General features: G+C 61.3%; 1 protein-coding gene across 1 annotated transcript in view; it reads left to right on the forward strand.

Moving 5' to 3' along the window:
- PLXND1 (plexin D1) overlaps positions 1-20,258 on the forward strand; it is a 49,392-nt gene extending 29,134 nt beyond the window's left edge. Inside the window, exons 10-36 of the mRNA XM_055413522.2 lie at positions 1,570-1,659; positions 1,850-1,943; positions 2,879-3,033; positions 3,834-3,985; positions 5,066-5,165; positions 5,245-5,384; positions 6,036-6,203; positions 6,297-6,387; positions 6,553-6,816; positions 6,915-7,064; positions 7,928-8,042; positions 10,505-10,612; positions 10,692-10,804; positions 11,578-11,682; positions 12,145-12,275; positions 12,648-12,846; positions 13,439-13,585; positions 13,699-13,855; positions 14,208-14,311; positions 14,392-14,455; positions 15,097-15,131; positions 15,351-15,455; positions 15,929-16,092; positions 17,111-17,258; positions 18,238-18,378; positions 18,541-18,615; positions 19,201-20,258. Coding sequence (XP_055269497.2) covers positions 1,570-1,659; positions 1,850-1,943; positions 2,879-3,033; positions 3,834-3,985; positions 5,066-5,165; positions 5,245-5,384; positions 6,036-6,203; positions 6,297-6,387; positions 6,553-6,816; positions 6,915-7,064; positions 7,928-8,042; positions 10,505-10,612; positions 10,692-10,804; positions 11,578-11,682; positions 12,145-12,275; positions 12,648-12,846; positions 13,439-13,585; positions 13,699-13,855; positions 14,208-14,311; positions 14,392-14,455; positions 15,097-15,131; positions 15,351-15,455; positions 15,929-16,092; positions 17,111-17,258; positions 18,238-18,378; positions 18,541-18,615; positions 19,201-19,317 — 3,432 coding nt within the window. The 3' untranslated portion in view covers positions 19,318-20,258. The remainder of the gene's footprint in view (positions 1-1,569; positions 1,660-1,849; positions 1,944-2,878; positions 3,034-3,833; positions 3,986-5,065; positions 5,166-5,244; positions 5,385-6,035; positions 6,204-6,296; positions 6,388-6,552; positions 6,817-6,914; positions 7,065-7,927; positions 8,043-10,504; positions 10,613-10,691; positions 10,805-11,577; positions 11,683-12,144; positions 12,276-12,647; positions 12,847-13,438; positions 13,586-13,698; positions 13,856-14,207; positions 14,312-14,391; positions 14,456-15,096; positions 15,132-15,350; positions 15,456-15,928; positions 16,093-17,110; positions 17,259-18,237; positions 18,379-18,540; positions 18,616-19,200) is intronic.
- The last annotated feature ends 957 nt before the right edge of the window (positions 20,259-21,215 follow it).

A 21,215-nucleotide genomic window follows, 5' to 3' on the forward strand; every position in this document is an offset into this window, starting at 1 on the left:
CTGTCGTCCCCGTCTCCTCCCGCCCCAAATCCCTCCCAGCATCAGAGTCTTTTCCAGTGAGTCAACTCATCGCCTGAGGTGGCCAAAGTACTGGAGTTTCAGTTTTAGCATCAGTCCTTCCAATGAACACCCAGGATTGATCTTCTTTAGAATGGACTGGTTGGATCTCCTTGCAGTCCAAGGGACTCTCAAGAGTCTTCTCCAGCACCACAGTTCAAAAGCATCAATTCTTCAGCGATCAGCTTTCTTCACAGTCCAACTCCCATCCATACATTAGCTTGTAACTAACTTCCCTGTTAGTTTCATAGCGAAGCTGGGAGGGGGCAGGGCCGGGGCGGGCGGGGCCGGGAGCTGGCCGACCTGCTTTCTCCTCAGGGTAACACATCTACCAATGACAGGGACATAAACAGGAAGTCCTGCCACGCGGCTGGCCTCGCCCTCTTGAAACCTGGGTTTGTTCACTCAGCAAATATTTACCGATGGCTGCTCCCAGGGGGCCTGTGCTGGGCTGAGGGCAAGATGGCAATGGGGAATTGGCCCTGTTGATTCCCCCTGCCCCCACCCAGCAAGCACTTATTGAGCACTTCCTGCATACTGATCACAGCCAGCATGTAGTAGGAGCCCACAGCGTACAACCCACTAAAGACACGTGGTGTCCAGTTTCCTTAGAATCCTGCAGAGTAGGGGAATCTCTTTCCGTTGCTGAGTTTAGAGACCCACACAGCTCACAGTCATAGAGTCACACAGCTAGGAGGTCGCAGAGGTGGGATTCGGACCTGAGTGGGCCTGTGTTACGGTTGAGCCTGAGCTCTTTCAACTGCCATCTTCCTAGAGGTGTCAGAGGGCCCGAAAACCCAGCCCCCCGCTCCCCAGTGGGTAGAGAGACAGGTGTAGACAGCCGGGCAGGGGATAGGGGAGGTCCTTGGCATGCAGGGTTGGGGAAGGCTGTCAGAGCTTAATGAAGCACCCCAGCACACACCCTAATATTCATTGCCAAACGGATGGATGCTCAAGTGAGGGGTGTCCCCGTGATTTGGGTGAGGGGCGGTCTGGGAAGGCTTTTGGAACATGGGACATTAGAGCTGGACTTTGAAGACTGTGTTGAGGTTTGCTGAGAGGGAAGCATGGACTTGGACAAAGGCTGAGGCCAGGATGGCATGTGCGTTGTTGACCCGCATCCTGTGTGACTGATCCCAGGCCGTGGGGGGTTTTGAGGCTGCAGGGCAGGCGGAGTCTGCTGGGATGAACCTTGTAAGTGTCGGTCGTGCTGAAGAGTCAGGGCTTTACCAGCGGAGTGAAAGGCCCCAGGGTTAGGCCGCTGGAAGTTGTCGGTGAGGTTTTTAGTGGTATGAGAGCACAAGGCCAGAGTTCTGGGTATTTGTGCGTACCCCCCCACCCTGCGCCAACCCCCACGTCTGTCAGACATTGGACCAGGAAGGAACATTCCGGAGGAGACACAGTCAGGGAGAGAGCCCACGCCCGCTCCTCGGACAGCAGTCTCTGGCGTCCTGAAGAAGGTGGGGGGCGGTAGGCGCTGCCTGGATGCCCCCTGACCCCCGTGTCCCGCAGGGTGCAGCCCTGGAGTGTAGCTTCGGTCCGGAGGAGACCTTTGAGGCTGTGTGGGTGAACAAATCGGCCGTACGCTGCAACCAAGTGGTGGTGAGTGATGGGGCGGAGGGGAAGGGCAGGCCTGCCTGAGTCCAGATACACACACGCCTTCCTTTCTGCCTCCTCTTTTTGGTCCCCTTGCCCTCAGCAGCCCTGCCCTCTTCTCTCCCCCAACGTGCCCTGCCCCGACAGAGACCCAGACAGCGTCCACACCTGTCACGCATTTCCCTGTCTTTTGCAGCTGCACACGGCCCAGAAGAGCCAGGTATTTCCGCTCAGCCTCCAGCTAAAGGGGCAGCCGGCCCGGTTCCTGGACAGCCCTGACCCCATGACAGGTGGGAGGCCCCCCAACCTCACGTGGCCACAGTGGGTGGGATGCAGCCTTGGGGGGCTCCATCCAGTGCTCAGGTGTCCCCGCACCATTCCCTGACACACACTGTCTCTCAGGTCCCAGCCACGCCTCTCTGCCGGCTTGCTCACTCCACACCTAACTATGGAGCCGCTCCTCTGGGCTGGCACCACGCCCTCGGGGTGTCCACATGCCCGTGGCTCTGCCCTCCCAGCACCCACTCACCTGTCCTTTCTCAGCCTCAGTGTCCACCCATGAAGCACAGGCCCGGTTGCAGAGGGCGGGGGCGAGGGTTTGCGGAGACGATGCAGGCAGAGCCCTGCAGGGCTGTCTGGGACGCAGTCTGCACCCATAGATGGTGGCGGGGTGGCCTCGCTCTTATTATACGTGTCGAATCAACTCTCCAAGGGCCTGTTTAGCAGGGAGGGGGGCCTGTGAACATCCACCCCACCCCCCACCCTGCTTCTGTACTATAGGGTCCCAGACAGAAGCCCCAGAACCAGCTTGTATGCCCTGGGAACCCGCCCTGCACTCCTGCCTGGGCCCGTCTGAGAGCCTTAGGCTCACACAGCCCGCATTGCTCAGTGGTTCCCTAGCATCCCAGAGCTCTGCTGGGGCTCCAGAGACCCACTCGGGCCTGGCTGTGACTCCAGCTCTCCCACTCACAGGCTGTGTGACCTCGGGCAAGTCACTCTCTCTCTCTGAGCCTCATGTCTTTATGTCAATTTGGGCTGATAAACAGCCCCCACTGGATAGGATCCCCATGAGGATGACTGTTAAGGGGGCTGTGGCTGCACTGTGCTTATTACTAGCAGCCCCTGGGGTGGGGGTGGGGGTTGGAGAAGGTCCTAAGAGCTTCATGGGGCCTGACTCTTAGAAGCAGGACCCAGCTGAGCTGGGCCGCCCCCGTGTCTCCCGCAGTGGAGGTCTACAACTGTGCCGTGGGCAGCCCCGACTGCTCCCAGTGCCTGGGCCGTGAGGATCTGGGCCACCTGTGTGTGTGGAGTGACGGCTGCCGCCCGCAGGGCGCCCTGCAGCCCCCGCCTGGCACCTGCCCCGCCCCTGAGATCCGAGCGGTAAGCACCCCCAGCGCCCCCCGGGGGCCTGTCACACCCACACACCTGAATGTGCACACGCGCAGCGCCCTACACAGGCTCAGGGACCCGCAGCTCACGTGTTTGCACACTCCCGGGCCCCCACGCGCTCTGTCACCCACGGAGCACCCGCTGGGTGCCAGTTTCCCCCTGCCGCCCCATCCCGGGGCTGGAGACGCAGCAGTGAACACACACGTGCCTGTCCTCACGGAGCTCATGCTTCAGTTGGGGTTGGGGGACAATGATGTCAACAAAAGGAGGTGATTTGCATAGAGAAGGTGGTGAGGGCTGCGAACGGGCCGGGCATGGGGGGGCATTGGAGTCTGGGGTGGAAGAGAGGCTGGGGTTGAGTATCTTTATAGTGAGGTCTGGGAACCCTTGCTGATAAGGGGAAAACTGGGGTAACCCACGAACCTCATTTTTAATTAAGAAAAAGTCTCAGGAAAGGGTTCTGTTTGCCTTAGTCTGGTTCACCTGCCCGTCCCAGGTCCAGTCGGCTCTGCCCGGGATTTAGGGTCACGTGGTCAGACATGGGTCCCCGTGGCCATGGGGACTGGACCTCAGCGTCCCCAGGAGATGCCCCTCCAGTAGCACTGGCTCTGTCCCCACGCACTGGTGTCCCCGGTCAGGCTGCGTGTCAGACACACACGTTCCTGGTGGCAGCCCCGGTGACCTGCCAGCGCTCTCAGAGCTTCCCCTGAGCGGCGGGTCTGCTTGGCCCTGCCTCCCCGGACACCCCAGCCTCAGAGCCCCATCCTCCCATCTCTCCGATCGCCTGGCAGATTGAGCCCTTGAGCGGCCCCTTGGACGGCGGGACCAGGCTGACCATCCGCGGCAGGAACCTGGGTCGGCGGTTCAGCGACGTGGCCCACGGCGTGTGGATCGGCAGCGTGGCCTGTGAGCCGCTGGCCGACAGATACACGGTGTCAGAGGAGTGAGTAGAGGGCGGTCCCGGGGCCCTTCAGTGACCTGCAGGCCCCACCCACCCAGAAGTGCCAGCTGCACCTCTGCCCTCCCCTTGCCCCCCCAACTCTCCCCTCTGCCCTAGACCATCCCACCATCCCTGCATCCCTTCTGCTCCCCAGAAGTCACTCACTCCCAGGTCTCCCAGACTTTGCTCAGACCATTCCCGCCACACATCCTGCCCTTTCCTGCTTCACCACTCTGGAACCTGCTCCCCCAGGAAGCCCTCCCAGGTTCCCCTGAGCAGCCCTGCTTTCACAGAAGCCTCGCTCTGATGGAAAAAACTGCTGTTAAGAAGTCCAGGTCTGCTGGTGTGTGCAGAGACCTGGGCCTGCAGCCGTGGGGCCCGGCTCAGACAGGCTCGAGGAAACGTCGTGGGCAGGGACTCAGCTCGGTTTCCTTTCTGGAGGCCGTAAGCCAGGCTTGCAGATAAGGGCATCAGTCTGCCAGCCCAGCAAATGTTCTCATGGTTGGAGAACTTTCAAGTATCCCCTTGGGCTTCCCTGGTGGCGCAGCAGTAAAGAAGCTGCCTGGCAATGCAGGAGACACGGGTTTGATCCCTGGGTTGGGAAGATCCCCTGGAGGAAGAAATGGCAACCCATTGCAGTATGCTTGCCTGGAGAATACCATGGACAGAGGAGCCTGGGAGACTACAGTCTATGGGGTTCCAGAGTCAGATACCACTTAGCGACTACACAGCAACAAAAGACCATCTTATCCAATCCCCTGTCTGCTAGTCACAGAATTGCGGTAGACTCGGGGAGGGCAGTCCCAGAGAGGAGCTCGGCACCAGGTGACAACTGGGAGCTCAGTGGCTCTTCTCCAACTGACCGGGAATTGTTTCAGGATTTTGACAAGGGTGACGCTGTCGGGTGTCCTGGCCCAGGTGCCAGTCCCAGCTGAGTGTGGGCAGGGGAGCTGAGTGCAAGGAGGCGGGGCTCACACGTCCTGGGAGTTGACGGGGCATTGTTCGAGGGAGAAACCAGGGGGCGCCTGCTTGGCCCCGGGCCCCACCGGCTGCTCCTTGACCAGACCCGCCTCTCCCACCCAGGATCGTGTGCGCCACGGGCCCAGCCCCAGAGGCATTCTCGGATGTGGTGACGGTGAACGCCTCCAAGGAGGGCAGGTCTCGGGAACGCTTCTCCTACGTGGTAAGGGAATGCAACTTGCCTGCCCCACGCACCCTGCCAGGCTCGTCCCGGGCCTGACTGCCCGCCTTCTTCCCCACAGCTGCCCCTGGTCCACTCCCTGGAACCCACCATGGGCCCCACAGCAGGGGGCACCAGGGTCACCATCCACGGGAGCGACCTGCACGTGGGCTCCGAGCTGCAGGTCCTGGTGAATAACACGGAGCCCTGCACGGAGCTGCTGTAAGTCCCTGGCCTGGGGGCCGGGGGCTTCACTGGCTGTGTCCCCTGGCCAGGCCCCTCCCTGCCTCTCAGCCTCAGCGTTCCCACCCGGTAGGGACGGTACCAGGAGTGGGGGAGTACTGTGCCCTTCATAAGCGACCTTAACCTGCCGTGAGAACGGTGACGATTGTGCACCCAGGGGCGTGGCCAGAGGCAGGGGCGTGGCCCAGAACGTCTCTGTGAAATGCCCCTCTGTACTATGCACTTAATGTGTACCAGGTCCCATTGATGGGCACGCAACGAGCCCCACTGTCTCGGCCCCCAGGGGACCGCAGACTCTCGGGAACTAGGAACATCCAGTGGGGTTGGGGTTGGGAGGAGGGTGGGCTTTCAGGGCTGTACGGACTAGAGCCCTCGCAGGGGCGGAAGCTGGGAGGGTATCTCTGGGAAGGCTTCTTGGAGGAGGTGGGACGGGGCAGGGTCAGAGAGGAGAACGGGAGGTGTCCAGGGTGGGGTGGACAGCCGGAGCGCAGGTGCGGCAGTGGGAATGTGGAAACGGTGTCTGTGTGAGGCGGGGGCCGGTGGGTGGGTGGCTCGGGGCCATGGGGTGATGGGCAGGGGCAGCGGCGGCAGGCGGGTCCATGCTGACGAGGCCTGATGCTCCTCCCGCAGGCGCTCAGACGCCAGCATCGCCTGCACGGTGCCAGGGGGCGCCCTGCCGGCCGTGGTGCCCGTGTGCGTGCGCTTCGAGCAGCGGGGCTGCGTGCGCGGCGGCCTCAGCTTCCAGTACATGCCAAACCCGGTCATCACGGCCATCAGCCCCCACCGCAGCCACGTCAGGTGAGACCCAGGCACACCCCCGGGCCAGGGCGCGCCCCGGGGCTGCTCGTGGGCTCACGGGGCTTGCTGTCCACCCCAACCCCCACCCTGCAGTGGCGGCAGGACCATCACGGTGGCCGGCGAGCGCTTCCACATGGTGCAGAAGGTGTCCATGGCCGTGCACCGCATCGGCCGCGAGCCCACGGTGAGGGCGGGGCCCCGGCGCGCAGGGCGGTCGCGGCCCCCAGCTGGCCAGGCCTCCCCTGCCGCGTCTTCTCATCTTTGCCTCTCTCTCCTTCCATCCTTCCATGTTTCCCCCCGCGACTGTCCACCCCATCCCCCACTTGGGCCCCCATGGCCCCCACTCCAGCTTTGCAAGGTCCTCAACTCCACCCGCATCACCTGCCCGTCGCCCGGGGCTCTAAGCAACGCCTCGGCCCCCGTGGACTTCTTTCTCAACGGCCGGGTCTACGCAGATGAGGCGGCGGTGGCCGAGGAGCTGCTGGAGCCAGAGGAGGCCCAGCGGGGCAGCCAGTTCCGCCTGGATTACCTCCCCGACCCGCAGTTCTCCACGGCCAAGCGGGAGAAGTGGATCAAGCACCACCCTGGGGAGCCCCTCACCTTGGTGATCCACGTGAGCGCCCATGGGTGCCGGTGGGGGTGGGGAGAGGGGCCGTGAGCAGATCGGGCTCCGCCCCAGGCCCCAGGTGAGCACCCCCTCTGCTCCCACAGAAGGAGCAAGACGGGCTGGGGCTCGAAAGCCACGAGTACCGCGTCAAGATTGGCCAGGTGGCCTGCGACATCCAGATCGTCTCCGAGAGAGTCATCCACTGCTCCGTGAATGAGTCCCTGGGCATGGCCGAGGGGCAGCTGCCCATCACAGTGAGTGGACTGGGTGCTGGAGGCAAGGGTGGTCCCCCTGGTCCTGCCCCCAAGGCCCGATCAGCTGCCCCCCGTCCAGCGCGTCTCAGCTGAGCACCGTCACGCTCAGGAGCTTAGACAGTGGAGGAAAGCGGAGCTTTACGTCCCCGCTGGGCAGATGAGGAAACTCGAGGGCTGAGTGGCCTGTTCAGGGTCCGTGACCGGCCCCCAGCTGGGCCCAGGGATGGGGCTGGACTCTCAGAGACTGAGAGGTGGGTGCCTGTCCCACCTGGTGGTATACCCGGAGTCTGGGCCGCCAGTCACCAGGAGGAGTCACAGAGGGAGGGAAGCGGGAGAGGTGGGGAGAGGGCCCAGACAGGGGGATTTGTTCTGCACTGTACCTGCTTGCATGCTGCCCAGGACGGTGAGCTCACCCCCTTTCTGGCAGCACATGCACCCCACGATGGCTGTGAACTGCAGAAGCTGCCTTTGACCTGCTCCCCAGTCCCAGTTCTGCAGTCTGAGTCCCAAGAACTCACTTGCTCTCCTGGTCCTTGGGCAGCCCAGCAGATACTTCAGTTCACAGGCCAGGCTCTGTGAACTGCCCGTAGTCATCACAGAACTAGTAATCAGAGTTCCCTGTATTTTTTGAGTCGCCTGTTCCATGCCAGGCCCAGGACCAAGGGCTTGATGAGTGTCATCTCATGGAGCCCTCCCAGCGTCCCCAGGAGGCGGTGGGGTTGCCTCTTCTATTGATACTTGGGGCATCCGAGGCTCAGGTTAGGAGACTTGCTCCAGGCCATTCAGCCAGTGAGGAGAAGAACCGGGGCATATGTCCAGGGAAGCTGCCACTCACTCACCACACGCCCCCGCCGCCCCAACAGATCCAGGTGGGGAACTTCAACCAGACCATCGCCACGCTGCAGCTGGGGGGCAGCGAGACCGCCATCATCGTGTCCATCGTCATCTGCAGTGTCCTGCTGCTGCTCTCCGTGGTCGGTAAGGAGCCCCCGCACCTCGTGACGCCCTGCGGGGCAGACCACCCACCTCAGCCCCCTCTGAGGATCGGTGGGTAGGACAGGGGTGTTAATGGGCCGGGCACACTGAACGGAGGTGTGGAGCTGGGAGCAGGTTAGGCGCTCAGAGCGGGGTGAGGAGGGCATCCCAGCGACGGTGCAAAGCGCACAGGCCGGGCGCTGTTGAGAGGTGGGCCGGGCCTGGGCCCTGAGCGCCAGGCACAGGCACTCGGAACCGTGCTCTGTGGGCTGTAAGGCTACTGAAGCTGTTTCTCAGAGGGCTGCTTGGGGAAGATGGCCCCACGCATTAGGTAGGCTTTACCCGTTAAAATAATGGTCACAGAAGTACTATATTTAGTGTTGCAGGGCAGTTGGAACCCTCATACCCCGCTGGTGGGAATTTAACTGGTGCCGCTGCTATGGCAAACTCACCACCAGTTTCCTTGAAAGGTTAGCGTCACTGCATGACCCAGCCATTCCCTGCCCTGGGCGTCTGCCCAGGATAATGAGAACATGGGCATCTCATTCCACACCAGGCCCTGTGCACCAGGGTTCACGGCAGCTTTCTTCATCATCGCGACAGCGGCAACTGCCCAAAATGTCCATCCGCAGATGAGTGGACAAAGAAAATGTGGTTTAGCCTTATGGGGGAATAGTGTTAAGTCAGACAAAGGAAGGAAGTTCTGGCACGCACGTCAGCGTGGGTGACCCCTGAAATCATCATGGTAAGTGAATGATGCCGGATATAAAAGGCCACCTCTTGTTTGGTCCCATTTATATAAAATGTCCAGAAGAGGTAAATCAAAGAACACAAGGCAAATTAGTGGTTCATGGCAAGCCACTCCAGTGCTCTTGCCTAGAAAATCCCATGGATGGAGGAGTCTGGTAGGCTGCAGTCCGTGGGGTCGCTAAGGGTCGGACACGACTGAGCGACTTCACTTTCACTTTTCACTGTCACACATTGGAGAAGGAAATGGCAACCCACTCCAGTGTTCTTGCCGGGAGAATCCCAGGGACGGGGGAGCCTGGTGGGCTTCCGTCTATGGGGTCGCACAGAGTCGGACACGACTGAAGTGACTTAGCAGCAGAGGCAGGAGGGTGGATAGGGACTGACCACTTGTGGTAGTGGAGCTCCTGGGGGCAGAAAAAGTGTGCTAAAATTAGAGCGTGGATGGTGTCACAACCCCATCATATCCTAGGAGGCGGTGAATTGTATACATAGATAGATTAGGTGGTATGTGTATTATCTCAGTGATGCTGGCTTTTAAAAAGCAATATATTCAATATAGAAAAATTTAGGGAAGACAGAATATATAAATATCTTTCTGCTAAAAGAGAACAGAAATCACCCATAATTCTCGTATCTAGAGAAATCCCCTCTTGATCACTATTTTGTGCTTTTTGCTCCACAAGTAACTTACTTTTTCAATTAATTTTATTCGTGTTAATTTACACTGTGGCGTTAGTTTCCGGTGTACTGCAAAATGACTGAGTTGTACACATGCCTCTGTCTATTCTTTTTCAGATTCTTTCCCATATGGGTTATTACACAGTGTTGAGTGGAGTTCCCTGTGCTCTGCAGGAGGCCCTAGTTGGTTATCTGTTTTATATAAGTAGTGTGTATATGTCAATCCCAAGCTTGATCTATCCCTCCCTTCGTGTGACCATAAGTTTGTCAAACTCTGGAGTCTGTTTCATAAATAAGTTCACTTGTGTTATTTTTTGTAGCATATGGGATTTGTCTAACTTCCTTCACGTTGAATGATAATCTCTAGGGCTGTCCGTGATGCTGTAAAGGGCATTAGGTCCTCCTCCTTTATGGCTGAGTGATGTTTCATTGCATCAGCTTTATCCACGCCTCTGTCGAGGGTCATGTAGGTTGCTCCCATGTCTTGGCTGTTGTAAGTAGGGCTGCAGTGAACATTGGGGTGCAGGTGTCTATTGGAAATGATGATTTTCCCTGGATCTGTGCCCTGGGGTGGAATTGCTGGGTCATACGATAGCTCTGTGTTTAGTTTTTAAAGGGACTCGGTACTGTTCTTCGTAGTGGTGGTACCAGTTTTCATTTCTGCTAACAGTGTAGGGGGGCTTCCTTTTCTCCACACCTTCTCCAGCATTTCCTGTCTTGTAGACTCTCTGACGATGGCCATTCTGACCAGTGTGAGGTGAGACAGAGTTGTTTTGATTTGCATTTCTCTAACCATTAGTGGCGTTCATCTTTTCATGTGCCTCTTGGCCACCTGTATGTCTTCTTTGGAGAAATGTCTATTTAGATCTTCCACCTGTTTGTTGATGGGGTGGTTTGCTGTTTTTGGCGTTGAGCTGAGTGAGCTGCCAGAGGAGCTGAGGCTCGCAGGCAGGCTGTCTCTCTTCCACCCAGGCCCTGCACACACAGTCTGACAGCGAGGGGATCGCGGGCCTGACCCGCCTCTCTGCTGCCCACAGCCTTGTTCGTCTTCTGCACCAAGAGCCGCCGTGCCGAGCGCTACTGGCAGAAGACACTGCTGCAGATGGAGGAGATGGAGTCCCAGATCCGGGAGGAAATCCGTAAAGGTAGCGGGGGCAGCCATGCGGGACCTCGGGCCTTGGCATCGCCCCCTGATCCACTCACGGTCACCTGCCTGCCCGCCAGGCTTCGCAGAGCTGCAGACGGACATGACAGACCTGACCAAGGAGCTGAACCGCAGCCAGGGCATCCCCTTCCTGGAGTACAAGCACTTTGTGACCCGCACCTTCTTCCCCAAGGTCAGGGCAGGCTCCTGCCGGCTGGTGATGCCTCAGGAGTTCCTTGAGCCCTCCCTGGGTCCTGGGAACCGAGAAGGCGTTTCTGTGCCGATGGGAGAGCCTGAGTGCGGCATGGGCCCTTGAGCAGTACGAAACCTGCACGCCCGCCCGTGGCAGCCCGGCCGCCCTGCCCGGCCTGCCGAGGGGAAGGGCCCAGGTTCCACCGCCCTGCCCTAACTCTCTTCCTCTGCTCACTTGATGTTGGAGTGTGCCTACCGAAGCCAGCTGTCAGCCCCGCTTTCCTCCTGGGGCGCTGGGCCTGCCTCTCCTCTCACTGAGGGGCCGTCTCGTCTCCATCTCCCTGCTGCCCTTTTGTGCCTCCTCGTGCTGGTCCAGGGGCCGCTGCCCCGTCCCCACCTTCCTCGGCCTGTCAAGAATCTCTCTGCGGGTGGCACCACCCTCCTCCGGCCCTGTCCCCACCCTTCTCAATGGCACACCAAGCCCCTATCGGGGCCTCTCAGCCTCGTTTCCTGCTTCCACACTGAGCCACTTTAGCTTCCCCTTAAGCCTGTGCGCTCTACCTTCGCCACCCCTGGACTTCAGGCTGGTTCTGCTTTTCCTCCAGGAAACCCCCCTGGACTCCCCTCCCCTCCCCTCTGGAGTCCTGTGGTGCCCGGGCATGGTCCGCTGCCGCTTCTTCCTTTGTCGAGTGGGCTTGTGCATTTGTGGGGCAACCCCTGCATGAGTCGGGGGGATGCGCGGCCCTGATGAGACACTGGGGGTCTGCTCCACAGTGCTCCTCCCTCTACGAAGAGCGTTACATGCTCCCTTCCCAGACCTTCAACTCCCAGGGCAGCTCCCCGGTGCAGGAGACCCACCCGCTGCTGGGAGAGTGGAAGGTGAGTAGCCCCCCACCCATACACACACACACAGGGGGTTGCCTCGGGGCACCCCCACCTCGCTATGGGCCCCGCTTTCCAGTTAATCTGATCCATTGATCCTAGTCTTGGGAAGTTGGGAGGAACTGCCATTGTAAGCTAGTGAGCTCTCCAAGCCAGCAGGTAGTCAAGTAGCCATTCAGGGTAGTCTACATACTCCCAGACCAGAGAGGCGAAAGGGTTGGGTCCCCCTGGACATCTCTCTCCCCCTGCTGCCTAGGGGTTGCCTTGGGGCACCCTCACCCGAGCTCCCCTTTCCAGCTCAGCTAAGCCCTTATTCCCGGTCACAGAGAGTTAGGCGGCATTTCCCACTAGGAGGTAATGAGCTCGCCATCCCAGAAGCATTCAAGGTGCCACGCTGGGTATCCCAAGTGCTGAGACATGGAGCCCTGTTGACACCCCTCCCCGCTTGCCCCCCAACAGATCCCCGAGAGCTGCCGGCCCAACATGGAAGAGGGCATCAGCCTGTTCTCCTCGCTGCTCAACAACAAGCACTTCCTCATCGTCTTCGTCCATGCGCTGGAGCAGCAGAAGGACTTCGCGGTGCGGGACAGGTCAGGCTGCGGCACGGGCTCCGGGGGAGGACAACGCATCCTGGGTCCGCCGGGCTGCATCCAAGCCTGGGGCAGTTTGCAGAGCACCGTGTCCTCGGGGCAGCCGGCATCTCCCCAGAGTCAGGCCCTGGGGCCTTGGAGGTCCTGAGAGCCACCCCGCTTCTGTCCCTGCCTGGTCCTGCCTGCCCAGGACAGGGCTCGTAGGCACAGTGGTTACTGTGCCCGGTAGGGAAGGTAGGCTTTTCTCCAGGGAGATTTCTGCCGCATCAACCTCATCCAGCGACAAGGGGGTCACCAGAGCCCCCGTGGCACGGTCCTTGGGGTCCTGGGGCCTCGCGGCGCGACTGGCGCTGACACCCCACCCGCCCACAGGTGCAGCCTGGCCTCCCTGCTGACCATCGCACTCCACGGCAAGCTTGAGTACTACACGGGCATCATGAAGGAGCTGCTGGTGGACCTCATCGACGCCTCGGCCGCCAAGAACCCCAAGCTGATGCTGCGGCGCACGGAGTCCGTGGTTGAAAAGATGCTCACCAACTGGATGTCCATCTGCATGTACAGCTGCCTGCGGGTGAGGGTGCCGGGCAGCCGTGCCCCTGCCCCGGAGGGCTTACTTGCTTTTATCTTCCTGCCACCTCTGCCAGCACCTGTGACTGGTCTCTGTGTGCCCGTGGGAAAGGGGCTGGCCCCCAGGATCCGTTATACAGCTGGGGGAATCGAGGCTTAGAGCTACCCTGGGAACAGAGGCCATGTAGGGGCTTTGTGTCAGGAAGACACTCTTCTCAGCCCTCGAGCCCTCCCTGGCAGGCCTTTGAGTCCAGCTCTGCCACCTCCTTGCTGGGTGACCTTGAACAGCTTGCTTGCCTTCCATGAGCCTCGACCACGAGGATGCCACCGCTACCTGGAAAGTTTGCCGGTGTGATAAAATGAATGCGGCTGCCACGTTGGGCGGTGTCTGAGCTGGGAGTCCAGGGAGACGCCTGGGTGTGGGGGTGGGAGGGCTGAGTGGCCCCAGGATCAAAAGGAAGGTGTGAAGCAGGCAGCCGCGGAGGGGTTGGTGGAAGTGGGTATGAAGGGTTCCAGGTGGGGGCCATAGGCTCAGGGCTGGAATCTGGAGAGTGGGCAGCTGGCTTCAGCCTCTGACCACACCCCCCGCCCCCCAGGAGACGGTGGGGGAGCCCTTCTTCCTGCTCCTGTGCGCCATCAAGCAGCAGATCAACAAGGGCTCTATCGACGCCATCACGGGCAAGGCCCGCTACACGCTCAATGAGGAGTGGCTGCTGCGGGAAAACATTGAGGCCAAGCCCCGGGTGAGTGGGCTCGGTGGAGGGGGGGTCCCGGCTTTGCTCCAGACACCCTCGCCCGCAGGCTGTCTGCCCGTCCGGTCAGTGGGCAGCTGCTGACTCCCCCATCTCTCCTGCAGAACCTGAACGTGTCCTTCCAGGGCTGTGGCATGGACTCGCTGAGCGTGCGTGCCATGGACACGGACACGCTAACACAGGTGAAGGAGAAGATTCTGGAAGCCTTCTGCAAGAACGTGCCCTACTCCCAGTGGCCACGCGCCGAGGACGTGGACCTAGGTGGGCAGGGTTGGGGGCTGGCCAGTGGGCCCCGCTTGGTCACACAGTCTCCGGCCACTGTGCCACACGTGAGCCGTCCGGGGCTCTTGGGACGTGGAGATGGTGCCCATCAGCCAGGAGCGCGTGTTGGGGCTGTGTGGGGAGGTCTCCACAGGTGATGACAGCCCGGTGAGCAGGAGAGGCCGGCCTGGCCGCTCCAATTGCCCAGTGACCATCCCGAGGATGGCTGTGCGGAGCCATGGCTCCATGCCTCCCAGATGCAGTAGAGGCTCAGAGAGCTCTGGGGCCCCCCCCCCCGGGTTCTCTCCCCGTGGGTGGGCGCTCAGCCCTTACCCCCGGTCCCCACCCCCAGAGTGGTTCGCCTCGAGCACACAGAGCTACATCCTGCGGGACTTGGACGACACCTCGGTGGTGGAGGACGGGCGCAAGAAGCTCAACACGCTGGCCCACTACAAGGTGGGCCCTGGCCCCGCCCGCCCCTGCCGCTCCACCCTCCCTGACCTCCAACCTCTGACCATGGCCTCTCCCTCCATCAGATCCCCGAAGGCGCCTCCCTGGCCATGAGCCTCACAGACAAGAAGGACAACACCCTGGGCCGAGGTAGCGGCAGACGGACGGGGCTGGGTCCTCCTGAGCAGCCCTGGGGGGGAAACTGAGGCTTCTAGGGACAGGGCTGGGCTGGGGAGAAGGCCCGGGCCGGGTGTTCCAGAGTGGTTGCTGCTCCGGCAGGGCCTGTGGCCAGGCCTCCTCGGCGTTCTTGCAGGCAGCCGAGAGGGGCCCCAGCAGCGGGGAGGCAGTTGTAAGAGGTCTGGGCAGGCGCCAGGCCGTCGCGGGTTCGGGCTGTGTCCCTGCCTCACACCGCCATCCCTACTTTCAGATGCCCCAAGCCTGGGGCTCCCAGGCGCCTCGGGGTCTTGGGGTCCCTCCCTGGTGAGGTCTGGGCGCAGGGGGACGGCGTGAGGGCAGCCCGCGTGGGGATTGTCTCCCTGCTCCTGTGCCCTTGCGGCCGTCTGGCCGTCTGTCTCTCTGCGCCTCGTTCTCTGCGTTTCTCTAGTCTCTCCCCCAGCCGACTCGCTTTGCATTTCTCTGTCTCCTCCCCACACGTCTGTTTGGCCCCCTCCGTCTCGCTGGGTTTCCTTCTCCAGCTTTTTGCTTCTGTTTCTGGTTCGCTCGCGCGCTCTCTCTCCCCCGACCCCGCTCCTGTGTTTTGTTTAATTATTGTGTGTGTTTCCCTCTCGCAGTGAAAGACTTGGACACAGAGAAGTATTTCCACTTGGTGAGTGCCCTGCCTCTGGCCCTGGGGGTGCCCGCCCCTCACTGGGAGTGGACTTGGCCTCCTGCCGCCCTGGGCCTCTGGAGGCCGTGCTCCCAGCCTGGGGAAGGCTGGGCTGGGGAGTGTGCAGAGCCCGGCGCCCGCGGGGCCCGGGTAGGGCCTCCCAGGGGCGGCTGAGGGTGGTGCCTGGAGACAGCACTGACCACTTTCCCGGCCTACCAGGTGCTGCCCACGGATGAGCTGGCGGAGCCCAAGAAGTCCCACCGGCAGAGCCACCGCAAGAAGGTGCTCCCAGAGATCTACCTGACCCGCCTGCTCTCCACCAAGGTGCGCCCAGTCCCCACTATGTCATCATTCCCGGGGTCAGCTGGGAGCACGCACTGGGGGAGGAAAGCTCTTCCCCTGCGGGGCCAGCCACACTCCCAGCCTGAAGGGCACCCGGCGACAACTTCTCTGTCTGCTGGTATGACAGAGAAGGCTGTAGTGGCCCAGGAACGTCTCCAAGGCCACACGGATAGGGGCAGAGAGCCCACACCCCAGCCCACCAAGTCCCTACTCTGTGTCCGAGTCCTTCCGACACTCCTGTGCAGTGGGTTTCACCAACCCATTTCACAGACAGGAAAACCGAGGCTCAGAGTGCTTAGGAGTCCAGCCTGGGGCCACACAGCTTCCCGTTCACCCAGCACTGCTCAGCCCCAGCACCACAGGCTCCCCACAGCCACCAGAGGTGCCTGTCACCAACCCCCCCACCCCCACCCTGTGTGTTCCTGGGCTGATGGCCGCCCCCCACTCCCCTGCAGGGCACACTGCAGAAGTTTCTGGATGACCTGTTCAAGGCCATCCTGAGCATCCGGGAGGACAAGCCCCCACTGGCCGTCAAGTACTTCTTTGACTTCCTAGAAGAGCAAGCCGAGAAGAGGGGCATCTCAGACCCCGACACGTTGCACATCTGGAAGACCAACAGGTGGGGGGCCGGTGGGGGCGGGGCTGCTTTACTGGATCATGCGGGCAGCAGTGGGGTTGGGGTTGAGCCTGGGTTCAGTCCCTTACGCCATTCCACGCTGTGTGAGCTGGAACAAGAGACTTAACCCCTCTGGGCTTTAGTTTCCCCCAGTTGGAAAACCAGGGCAGTAAAAGGAACCCACCGTAATTGTACGGATTAACTAGAAGTGAGCATTGTCTAAGTTTTGCCCCGTCGTCCCTCTCCCCCCACCCCTCCCCCGTGGGTGGGCACTGTTGGCTCCGTTTTGCAGACAAGCATGCTGAGGCTTCCAGAGACGCGCCTGCCTCCATCACCTCCCTCCTTGGAGGCGCATGTTAGCTTTTCAGAGACCCAAACCCTGACAGGAAGTTGTTGAAAAGTTCAGCCTGACCCTCGAAAAGAATTGCCACAGATGCAGAAGTTTCTCTGTCATTGCAGGGGCTGCTCTGAGCCATTGGTGGTGGTGGCGGAGGGTGTGTCCCCTGTCCCAGGCCCCCCTGTCACTGGGGAGGTGGTTTTACCAACGCTCCGGCCGTCTTAGGCCTTGCCCACCCTCAGCCCTTCCTGGTGACCCAGCTGATGATGGACTCCCTGCAGCCACACAGGGCTGGAGGCGGAGCCACGGGCTGCCAGGCGGGGCGGGGGCTCTAATGAGAACCAGGAGTGGGCCCTGGCTCCGGCTCCTGCGTGCAAGCAGGAGGCTCTGCGGGGGATGGGGCGGGCAGCGAGGGTCAGCTCAGGGCCCCTCCACACAGGACAGCTGGCTCCCAGCCCCTCTGCCGCCCCCCCTCCCCCAGCCGGCTAGGGACAGTCGCCAGCCACATTTGTGGAGGAGACATCGAGGTTCCCAGAGCTTCCATCCAGTCTCTGCTGGCCTCGGGAGCAAGGCCAGCCTGTCTTCTGGGCCTGCCAGCCTCCCTGGCCAAGTCCCGTCAGTGACCGCTTCCCCTACAACCCACCCTCGGGCGGGGCTCACACCACTGCGCCATCTGTCCCCCAGCCTTCCTCTGCGCTTCTGGGTGAACATCCTGAAAAACCCACAGTTTGTGTTTGACATTGAGAAAACGGACCACATCGACGCCTGCCTCTCGGTCATCGCTCAGGCCTTCATCGACGCCTGCTCCATCTCCGACCTGCAGCTGGGAAAGGTCAGCTGCTGTGGGTGGGCCACCCGGTGCTGCAGGGCCGGCGGACATCCTGGGAGGGGAGCCGGAGGAGCTCGGACGTGGGGTGAATGGGGCCATCAGACGGGGGTTCTCCCAGAAACAGGCACCCACAGTCACAAACTCCAGGGCTGCAGCTGCCTCAGCTGTGCCCAGCACCAGCTCCCGAACCTTCAGGCCCTAGAGCCAGCCGGGGAGAAGCCAGGAGGGTGTGGAAAGCCCATGTGGCCTGATACAGCGTCGGCGCCCAGCCAGGCTCCAGGCAGCAGCCCTGATGGTCAAGAGCCACCCGGTGGGCACGGAGGGTGTGTAGAGGGGGCACAGGCATGCAGGAGGCAGGAGGAGACCCCTGAGAGAGGGGACTGTAGGAAGAGGGTGCAGCAGGCCCAAGAGAGCCCAGCGTTCCAGGCCGAGGGGCTGTGAGTGTTCATGAGATAGGAGTTAGACCTGGCCCTGCCGTTAGCCCCTGACTTTCAGAGACAGGCCACAAAAATGGCAGAAAACGCCATCACCTCTCACAGGCTATCTGGGAGAGCAGGACGCCCGTGACAGACAAAGAGCCGGGAGCATACTTGGCACACTTCGCTCTCGGGAGTAGGAAACATGTGGTGGGAAATATTCCACTGAGACAGCAGTCAGGCTTCCAGAAATCTTAGGCACCAAGACCCAAAACCCTCAGCAAGGACATAAACTAAACAGTCTGTGTGTCCAAGAGCTGGCACGAGCCCGAGCACTTTCCCCTCCAAGTAGGTCCCCCGTGAGGTCATCACCCTGAGAGTCCTGCAGAAAACAGGGCAGAGAGGAGAGGGGTGGGGAGCCCCGGTCCAGAGCCGGCAGCATAGGGACGCTGGCTCAGGGATGGGCCCCGTGTGTGCGGCGGCACAGACGCAGGCCGGTCCAGGAAGAGACGAGTCTGCTGTCTCCACCCAGCGTCTTATTGCCTGGCTCCTCTCTGCCCACCCAGGACTCACCAACCAACAAGCTGCTCTACGCCAAGGAGATCCCCGAATACCGGAAGATCGTGCAGCGCTACTACAAGCAGATCCACGACATGACCCCGCTCAGCGAGCAGGAGATGAACGCGCACCTGGCCGAGGAGTCGCGGGTGCGGCCGGCTCCACGGGGACCTCGCCGGGAGGGTGGGGTGGGGGTAGGACCTGACCGTCAGGGCTGGGGGGCTGTGTATAAGCAGCATGGCTGGGCTGGGCCCGCTTCAGACCATGGAGTGTCCACCGCAGTCCGACGCCTGCCCTATCTGTCCTCGCAGAAATACCAGAATGAGTTCAACACCAACGTGGCCATGGCAGAGATCTACAAATACGCCAAGAGGTATCGCCCGCAGGTGAGCAGCCCCCAGTGTGAGGCCCTGGGCACCCCCCACCGCATGTCAGCCCTTCCCACCTGCTCAGGGAAACCTGGGGTGAGCGCGGGGCTCAGGTCCTCCGGGCCCCAGGACGTTTGATCGTGTTGTGGGCGTGGCCACCAGCAGGGGTAATCCTGGCTCTGTGTGTGTGTGTGTGTGTGTGTGTGTGTGTGGCCCCAGGACGTTTGATCGTGTTGTGGGCGTGGCCACCAGCAGGGGTAATCCTGGCTGTGTGTGTGTGTGTGTGTGTGTGTGATCGTGTTGTGGGCGTGGCCACCAGCAGGGGTAATCCTGGCTCTGTGTGTGTGTGTGTGTGTGTGTGTGTGTGTGTGTGTGTGTGATCGTGTTGTGGGCGTGGCCACCAGCAGGGGTAATCCTGGCTGTGTGTGTGTGTGTGTGTGTGTGTGTGTGTGTGATCGTGTTGTGGGCGTGGCCACCAGCAGGGGTAATCCTGGCTGTGTGTGTGTGTGTGTGTGTGTGTGCTCCCCCCCATGGTGTGTGGTGGTGGGGTGTCCTGGACCCTGAACCAGCTCCTCTGCCGACCACCCCCCTCCACCAATGCAGATCATGAGCGCCCTGGAGGCAAACCCCACGGCCCGGAGGACGCAGCTGCAGCACAAGTTTGAGCAGGTGGTGGCCCTTATGGAGGATAACATCTACGAGTGCTACAGCGAGGCCTGAGCCGGGGGCCGGGGGGCTGGGAATGCCCGCGACGTCACGCCGCCCTGCCTCGTGCGCCCCCAACGTCGCCGGCTGGGAAAGGACACTGCACCAGGGGCCTTCTCTGAGCCCTGCAGAGGAGCCCCCGGCCCGGCCCCCAGGCACCGTCCCCTCCCACCTGCCCTCAGACCCCAGCTCCAGGCTGAAGCCTTAAACGCCGTCCACCCAGCACAGCCTGGACAGTGCCCCCACAACTCGCTCTGTCCCGGCCCGGCGCCGCCAAGGCCGCCGACGGGCAAGGAGGGCCGCCTGGGCCCCGGGCCACAGCCAGAAATGCTACCTCATCCTGCCCGGCGGAGGGGAGGCCCCGTGACCCAGCCCTCGGTTCGCTTCTGCTGCCACCACCAAGATGTCGCCCCCGCCGTCTCCACGTGCCTGTGGAGGAGCCTGGCCGCTCCCGGCTTCCAGCGCCACCGGCGCAGCGGGCAGCACCCACGGCCCGCGGGAGGCTCCGAGCCATCCTGGGGCCGGGCTGAGGCCGGGGCTGTCCCAGGGGGCGGGGGGGGGTGGGTGGCAGGGGAAGGGCTGCGTTGCACAAGGCTGTAGCTGGGCTACGTGATCTTGCTGGAAGTGTTTCTAAAGATAGCACCACATTTTTGTTGTTTTTTTAAAAGAAGCTTTTATATATTAAAGAAACTTATCACGCGCCAACTGTGAATAGCTGCCGCTAGGGCGGATGCCCCAGGAGGGGCCCCCGGGGCTCCCAGCACAACACTGGAAATGACTGTTCCGGCCGGCGGACCGGCAGAGGTGCCCCGAGCCCCCGAGGCCTCACCCTTTCTCGTCTGTGGGAGGCGGCCGGCCTGGTCAGTGCCTGGCTGGCTGTGGCCCGCGGGGCGGGGCTGCAGGGGGAGGCCGGGACGCTCTGGAACCTTCTTTATAATAAAAGCCTGACAGGACAACCTGCCGTGAGCTCCAGCCTTTATCCTGAGATCGCCGTGCTTGGAGCAGAAAGGAGGGCGGGGAGCCGGGCTTAGGACCCCACCCAGCCCCCTTCACGAGGGGCAGGCAGACACTGCCTCTTGCTTCTGAGCAGCTCCGCGGGGTAACAACACCAGCGCCCACTGGCCGCCGGGATGAGGTCATAGCAGCAGTGCGTCACCGCCCACTGCCCCTAACCTGCTTACGCGTGTAACAGGCCGTGAGGAGAATGTGTGCCCATTTTACAGATGTAGAAACTCTCAGCACAGGCCTCGGGACAGTGAGGACGACACGCCAGTGTACACAGGCCCTCAGTCCTCTGTTCCACACTTCCTCCGGCCGGCGTGTCCATGGTGGCCCCCAGAGTGTGTGGGGAGCTCCAAGCTGACCACCCTGGAAAGAGACCGGATGTTTATATCCTCATCCTGAATTTGACATCAGTCTTAAATACGCATGGGCTTCGCCGGTGGCTCAGATAGTAAAGAATCCACCTGCAATGAACGAGATCTGGGTTCAATCCCTGGGTCGGGAAGACCCCCTGGAGAAGGGAATGGCAACCCACTCCAGTATGCTTGCCTGGAGAATCCCACGGACAGAGGAGCCTGGTGGGCTACAGCCCAGGGGGTCGCACAGAGTCGGATACAACCGAGCAACTAACTCAACACTTTCTTGACAAACATGTACCATCAACCGCGTTACGCAGATGAGGAAATGCAGACTGCTCCTGGCTGGTAAAACCCTGGGCTCTTCCTCGCCACTGCCCTTGACTTGGGATCAGCAAATACCACGGAGACCCCCAGCCCTGCCTGCCCCCCAATTGGCTCTGGGCCTGAGCCGGGACTAAACGTCCCTGAGCCCCAGGAAAGGTCACTAGAGGACCAGCCCTAAATTAGAAGCGGCTTAAAAAGTTTTTTTTTTCCTTTTAGGAAGGAGAAATA

This window comes from Moschus berezovskii, chromosome 24 (genome assembly GCF_049115385.1).
Source record: "Moschus berezovskii isolate FMDL1 chromosome 24, NW_MosBer_1.0, whole genome shotgun sequence".
NCBI classification, from domain to species: domain Eukaryota; kingdom Metazoa; phylum Chordata; class Mammalia; order Artiodactyla; family Moschidae; genus Moschus; species Moschus berezovskii.